Source organism: Limulus polyphemus, unplaced genomic scaffold (genome assembly GCF_000517525.1).
Source record: "Limulus polyphemus unplaced genomic scaffold, Limulus_polyphemus-2.1.2 Scaffold2808, whole genome shotgun sequence".
NCBI classification, from domain to species: domain Eukaryota; kingdom Metazoa; phylum Arthropoda; class Merostomata; order Xiphosura; family Limulidae; genus Limulus; species Limulus polyphemus.
The window spans coordinates 57,682-65,446 of NW_013668418.1; the positions used below are offsets into that span (position 1 = coordinate 57,682).

The window sequence follows — 7,765 nt, forward strand, 5'->3', positions numbered from 1 at the left end:
AAAAGTTACAGGCAGATTATTACCTATACATATAATGTGGACAAGATAAATAATTGTGTTTAGATTAAAAATTGAAACCGAAAAAGTTACAGGCAGATTATTACCTATACATATAACGTGGACAAGATAAATAATTGTGTTTAGATTAAAAATTGAAACCGAAAAAGTTACAGACAAATTCAGTCTTCACATTTAAAGAGTTTGAAAGTGGTCTTTCAACTCTTAATAGACAGAACAAAGAACAGGTTTAATAATATGGCAATCTGTCGAGAGACGAAACAGAGGAATCATAAGTGAATTTGAAAGTTGTATTACGTGGTCCTTCATATCTTTCTCTTATAACAACAGAACAGAGAGTAGATTAGTAATAAAATAATATTTCATAGCATCTTAAACAAAACAAAGGTTTCTAATAATATGGAAACCTGACAGGAGACAAAACAAAGGGATCATAAGGTAGCTTGAAAGTTGATAATAAAGTACCAATCTTTTAGAAATAACAAAGCCAAATGATCGTCTTGAGACATTTAGATGATGAAAATAACAAAAGTTTAACATGAACAGTACTTGAAAATTCTTTATGGGAGGATTTTAACACAAGTCTTCAGGAGCATACCTCATTTCTCACAACAAAGGGATCATAAGGTAGCTTGAAAGTTGATAATAAAGTACCAATCTTTTAGAAATAACAAAGCCAAATGATCATCTTGAGAAATTTAGATGATGAAAATAACAAAAGTTTAACATGAACAGTACTTGGAAATTCTTTATGGGAGGATTTTAACACAAGTCTTCAGGAGCATACCTTATTTCTCAAAACAAAGGGATCATAAGGTAGCTTGAAAGTTGATAATAAAGTACCAATCTTTTAGAAATAACGAAGCCAAATGATCATCTTGAGACATTTAGATGATGAAAATAACAAAAGTTTAACATGAACAGTACTTGGAAATTCTTTATGGGAGGATTTTAACACGAGTCTTCACTAGCATACCTCATTTCTCGGAGCCTCTTAACATGTTGAATACATTTCTCAGCAGTGTAATCTACTTCTTCTTCAGTTGTATATCTTCCAAAACCAAATCTAGGAGAAAAATTAAAATGATGACATTACAGGTTTAAAATGGACAGGAACTTTGCTTACAAGCAGTGACTAAAGTTATTATGTCTTGTGGAATTTGTTTTCCCTGTAATGAAACTGCCATAGGGTATTTTTTTCAGAGATGAACTGATTTTCCCAGGTGTAGTGAATCCTACATAAGCCCACTTGTACAATTTTCCCCAGGTTTAGAATAATTTTTCGTGTTTTGTATCCATTTTTTTTTTTTTTATGAATGTGAGTGGCATCTATTAAACAACTTAAGTTTGTTGTTTATCATTACAAGATGTGATAAATATTAAAACAAGATATTGTTTAAACATGGTTGTCAAAATCCATCCTTTCATCACCTTTCAAAATGTGAATATCTTATGTTGTTATGTAACTGTATAATATGCAAAATGTAACCAGTGAAAAATTTAGGCTAATTTTTATGTACAGTCTATATATCTGCCAATGTGGGCCAACAGGCTATCCTGCCAGGATGTGGGTTGGAAGATCCAAAGTTTGAACCATGATACGTTACTGATCACACACTGTTTTTCAGCCCTAAGAACGTTATAACCACAATAGTCAATTCTGCTATTTCGTTAAGACTAGTTGTGAGGTGGTAAGTACTACTGGTTGGTTGACCTTCTTCTAGGGATTACTACATCTAACCTTTAAAGTCCCTCATCTAGACATTTTAGCCCATGTGATGCATGAGATGACCAAATCAGCCAATAATAATGCAACTTCACTTGCTCAGTAGAGCCAGTCGTATACGTTAGAAGTTACACTATCCAATGAAACTGATAATGTCTTATCACATTATTCACTGGGTGGTTTATAACACTCACTCTAAAGTAACAGTAGCAACACATCACTCAGTCATGCCGAACAAATGTAGATGTGTTTAATGCTACCCAACGTGTGGACGTAAGGGGAGAAGACACCATGTAACTGAACTAAGAACTGGCAACAGTAATGAATAAGGTTACATAAAGGTTAAAAATAATATTGACTTTCCCTCTCATTTTAACTAAAATGAGCCTTAATGAATTGAACTCACATTTTCAGACTGGTACAACATTACTATCTTTTCATATTCCTCCACAATAGTAAGAGTTACAAAAACACCCTTAATCCAATAACTTCACAAAACTAAGTAGTGTTACTAAATCTCTCAATCAAGGATTTTGGTATGAAATAATACGTTATTTAATTAAAACATTCAATTATAAAATTTTTTGCAGGAAAGGTTTGTTTGTTTTTTAATTATGCACAAGAGCTATCTGTGCTCTGCCCACCACGGGTATCAAAACCCGGTTTCTAGCATTGTAAGTCCGCAGACATACCGCTGTGCCACTGGGGGGCTGCAGGAAAGGAGATGATTATAAAAAGGTGAACATTTTGAAATCTTGTGATTAAACACACTCAGTTGGATTGATAAGCCCTCTAAAAACATATGAAAAACAGTCAGAAAAAAAAACGGCTCATTTTGATTCCACCATAAAGGAATCCACTTTAATTAGATTGTGAATAGAAATATGCACAAACTTTTATTATTTTAAAATTTTTACATGAGTCAATTTTTACGTGAGTCAATATTTTAAAAACAATTTATGCCTCAGGTTTCCCAGCAAACTGTTTACGTCAATATTTTTTATCAGTGTTAGCAAGCCATAAATCGTGTCTATTAATCATTATAGTAATATATATAGTTTATTCCTTTTTTTTAACCACTCTTTAAAGGTTTTACAACATTAAACTCCAGGGTTCAATCCTCTTTGGTTGACAGAGCGTAAAATGTTCCTTTGTGTAGCTTTCCGCTAAAAGACCAATAGGACTAAACAAATTAAAATCAGAATTTTTATTTGTGAACACTGAAATGGCAAAAATAATTTGTTGAAAAGATTATTATCCTCACCTGATGGATGAATGTGCCAGATCTTCATCTGCTCCAATAGCTCTTAATACATATGACGGCTCCAAAGAAGCTGACGTGCAAGCACTAGGATAAGAAAGCACCTTTCTTATCGGAATGCAAACTAGCTTACATGACTCAATTTCAACATTTATTATATTAAGTCAATAAAACCTTCTCACGTGCCTTTTTTACAACAGTACACCAATAAGTGTATGAACTTAAAGTGCTTAACTAACAGGCAAACTTAAACCCTTCACTAGTTTCTTGTCACAGGGACCTTTTATCACATGACAATTGCATGCTAGATATAAACTACAAAGAAATAAATAAACATAAAACCAAATAAAATTAGACAATGAACTGTTTTTTGCAAAATTCCTAACTGCAAGATCACAAAACAATACAAATTTTATTAACAATCCAAACATCTTTTACTGCATCTTCTTCTTAAAAATAAATTAACTTAGTTCAAGTCTGTCTTATTTTCAGTAAGAGATTAACATAGCCCAGTAGTCAGCTTGATACACTGTAGATCTGCAGGTTTATCAATAGTATCTTTATACCACCAGGGGCGTGTTATGTAAGGGTGTAAGACTCACTAATCGTAATTGGACAAGAGTAGTTTAAGAGTCGGTGGATGGTGCAATTACTAGCTGCCTTACCCCCAGTATATCAATTCAAAAATTAGGAACAGATAGTATAGGTAGCCCTTGCACTAACGGGGGGGGGGGGGGGTAGTAGTAGTTAGGGTAAAGTCAATAGTGTAATAATTCAAAATTAAGCATACTAATATATTTTTATTAATTAAAATAATAAGTAATTACTACAACAAATATTTAATGAAGGAAGGTATAGTTGACAAATGTTTGGGAATTGCTGACATAGACAACAAAAAAAGAATAAATTACACGCAACTCCTTACCTTCCTGAAGATAATGCAACATCTTTCAATGCCATAAGTAGACTCTCTCCTTCCACATAGGCAAATGACAGATTCACGCAACCTACATTTAAAACGAGAATACATTACTTCATAGAAAAACACAATTTATCCACAAATTAATAACACTATATATATATTTTTTCTTTGATACAGTCATATGAAATAGGTAAAACTGGGTGACACAACAAAGAGTGGCTTGTTTGGTATCTTGGCCTTAGAGACTACTTGCATCAAATAATTGGTATACTTTTTTATTAAACAAGTTTAATATAAAGTAGTTGGTAGGTAAAAGGTGTATAAAATTTTAAAAAATCATAAAAACAGAAAGTTACTTTAGAGAATGTTAAAATATTAAACAGAATAAAAAAGATCCACGGTCTTTAAAAAACTAAAAACATGGTCTAACTGGACAATGTAATCATTGCCAATGACACTGTCGAATCTCGATGGGACTACCACACTTAAAAAAAATTTAAGAATTAAAAATCTAGTCTTACAGTTTCTGTATAACCTACTCTACTCCACTGCATAAATAGTGAAACTAATGCTACAGCAAGAATAATTGCCAGTGAAACTTGTATGCTACAGGAAAAGTAATTGGTTAAAAATGAAAAAGGAGAAAATTATAAACATGTTGAGTCTAAAATGCCAATTTTACTTCTTTTACTAGTTTTAGTCTAGATTGAGTACATAATACAAAGCTCTCTAGATGAGAAACCACTTTAATCATGGCATGGATGCAGGTATATACACACACTGTTTAATTAGGTAAAGTACCTGGATAACTGTGTTCAGGGTCACCATTCCTTATGACATCAGGCAGCTCGGCCATTATTTTATCCACTAGTCTCCTTGAAATGTGTTCTAGTCTTGCATGGTCGTACTGATTAGGAAAAGACAGTAACAAGAGATTTTAGACAAACAATGGTATCAAACAGCAACTACAAAATAAAAACTCCATTTAAAACTTACACTCATTTCCTTGTGAGCTACATGACAGGCAGCACCAAGCCCAACTACCAGAGGAGTTGGTACTGTTCCACTGCGCATTCCTCGTTCCTGCCCACCACCGCTCTGCAGTGGCTCAACGCGTACACGTGGTCTACGACGAATGTAAAGTGCTCCAATACCTATAAAGGGAACTTGCCATTAATCAGGTGATTTTTTAAGTTTTATAAATATCATTTTTTATTCCTTCCCCCAGATTTTCTTACTTTTAAAATCTAATAATTTTTCTCAATATTTCCTTAATTACCATATTATGGTAAATATCAACATTTTGATCATACCTTCACGTATATATAAAAAAAAGGCAATTCTAACAGTGGAAAAAATTACCTTTTGGTCCATATATCTTATGTCCACTGATTGACATTAAATCAATGTTCATTTCATTGACATCAAGAGGAATCTTGCCAACTGCCTGAGCTGCATCTGTATGGAAGAATACCTTCTTCGCTCGGCAAATTCTTCCTGTTTTTTGAAGTTAACAAAAGTATTTGAACAGTAAGGATCAGCAAAACATTAAACATTAAATACTAACCTATTCTTCCTGTTTTTTGAAGTTAACTGATCCTTACTGTTCAAATACTTTTATTAAACATTAAATATTCAATACTAACCTATTCTTCTTGTTTTTTGAAGTTAACAAAAGTATTTGAACAGTAAGGATCAGAAAAACATTAAATATTCAATACTAACCTATTCTTCCTGTTTTTTGAAGTTAACAAAAGTATTTGAACAGTAAGGATCAGCAAAACATTAAATATTCAATACTAACCTATTCTTCCTGTTTTTTGAAGTTAACAAAAGTATTTGAACAGTAAGGATCAGCAAAACATTAAATATTAAATACTAACCTACGATATATTTTCAGTCTTTTTAAAATACACATATCAACTGCTTAAGTTTGACAGTAATAAATTATGATTAACTAGTGCATAAAACAAAAATTGTCTATAACAGGACATGGTCTTACAAGTTTTAGTAACTGTACTTCTTCCCTACTAACCTTAAAGAATTTAGGGTTTTAAAATTTGCATCTGATAACTGAACTTCGTAACAATGGCAGATTGGTCACTTGTTTGAAAACCACTTTGCAAACTATGTAATTACTTAATTTTGTCATTACAAACCAAATCATATGAATGTTTATGATGTTTTCAAACAGACCGATTCTTATTCGTGTTAAATAAAACACATAATTAAACAACTACTTGTTCTATATGTACCACTGTGGGACTAACACAAGTTGAAAGAAAATAATGAAAAATAATAAGTTCAAAATAACGTATACACGAAATACTTCTTATCGCACCAAGTATTAAGTAAACGGTACAGCAATCAAACAACAACTTCTCCATTAAAACGTTGTTTTGAGCTTACCTATTTCAGAAATTGGCTGTTTAATTCCTATTTCATTATTAACTGTCATAATTGAAACTAAAACCGTATCTGGTCTTATGGCAGCTTCTAAATCCTGTAAGTTAAACAAAAACATTGCAGTTCACAATAAAAAAAATTCTTGTACTATTAGAAATGAAAAAAAAAAAAAATCTTTTACAACTTCAGTGTATAAACAAGAAAATAAACGTACATTTTGCACATAAAATTTCACATTCTGTTAAGTACAATCTCAATGAATTTTTATTTCCTTTATAAAAAAAAATTCACACAAAAAAAGGAATAGTCTATGCATAGCAAAATATGAAGCTATAATAAATACTGGGTCTCCTAACTAATAAAGTCATAGCCCAAAATATAATCCGCTTTGTTTTACTGACGTCGTTATTATCAACAGAAACTTTAAAAAACGATACTTTTTAAATAAAAAATAAATGATTTTTAATTGCTTTTATTTTCAGAAAACTACAAAAATTTACCTCAAGTCCTACACGAATTTGTTTAAAAAAAAATCAAGAGTCGTGATGCATATAAACTTTGCAAAAATTATCACACAAAATTGACTAACCCTAGAATTACTGATGAAATCCGTATCCCATCAGCTGTTTAACGCATTGACTGCTGATTCACCGTGTAAGGTGAAGTCTGCCTCTGGCAGTTGAAAGCAAGGGTGCTGTATACAGCTCGCCAAAACTCTGCACTTGTCTAAAGCAGTCAAGGGTTAAACACTACTAGTGGGTCCATGATTTTGTATTTTTTAGAGAGTTTCTAACCAACTTTTCCAACACCACACAAAACTCTGCACTTGTCTATAGCAACCAAGGGTTAAACACTACTTGTGGGTCCATGATTTTGTATTTTTTAGAGAGTTTCTAATAACATATACAGACAACACACAAAAACTCCACACTTGTCTAAAGCAGTCAAGGGTTAAACACTACTTGTGGGTCCACAATTTTGTATTTTTTAGAGAGTTTCTAATAACATATACAGCCACCACACCAAAACTCCGCACTTGTCTAAAGCAGTCAAGGGTTAAACACTACTAGTGGATCCATGATTTTGTATTTTTTAGAGAGTTTCTAATAACATATACAGACACCACACACAAAAACTCTGCACTTGTCTAAAGCAGCCAAGGGTTAAACACTACTTGTGGGTCCATGATTTTGTATTTTTTAGAGAGTTTCTAATAACATATACAGACACCACACAAAAACTCTGCACTTGTCTAAACCAGCCAAAAGTTAAACACTACTAGTGGGTCCATGATTTTGTATTTTTTAGAGAGTTTCTAATAACATATACAGCCACCACACAAAAACTCTGCACTTGTCTAAAGCAGCCAAAAGTTAAACACTACTAGTGGGTCCATGATTTTGCATTTTTTAGAGAGTTTCTAATAACATAT

General features: G+C 32.3%; 1 protein-coding gene across 4 annotated transcripts in view; it reads right to left on the reverse strand.

Moving 5' to 3' along the window:
* Positions 1–7,765, reverse strand: part of LOC106467950 (cysteine desulfurase, mitochondrial-like) — a 20,410-nt gene that overhangs the window by 3,880 nt on the left and 8,765 nt on the right. For all 4 annotated transcript variants that reach the window (XM_013928339.2, XM_013928337.2, XM_013928338.2 and 1 more), the window contains exons 7-13: positions 6,337–6,430; positions 5,290–5,424; positions 4,924–5,081; positions 4,729–4,834; positions 3,931–4,012; positions 3,009–3,092; positions 995–1,084 (exon numbers count right to left, since the gene is read on the reverse strand). In XM_013928339.2, coding sequence (XP_013783793.1) covers positions 995–1,084; positions 3,009–3,092; positions 3,931–4,012; positions 4,729–4,834; positions 4,924–5,081; positions 5,290–5,424; positions 6,337–6,430 — 749 coding nt within the window. The remainder of the gene's footprint in view (positions 1–994; positions 1,085–3,008; positions 3,093–3,930; positions 4,013–4,728; positions 4,835–4,923; positions 5,082–5,289; positions 5,425–6,336; positions 6,431–7,765) is intronic.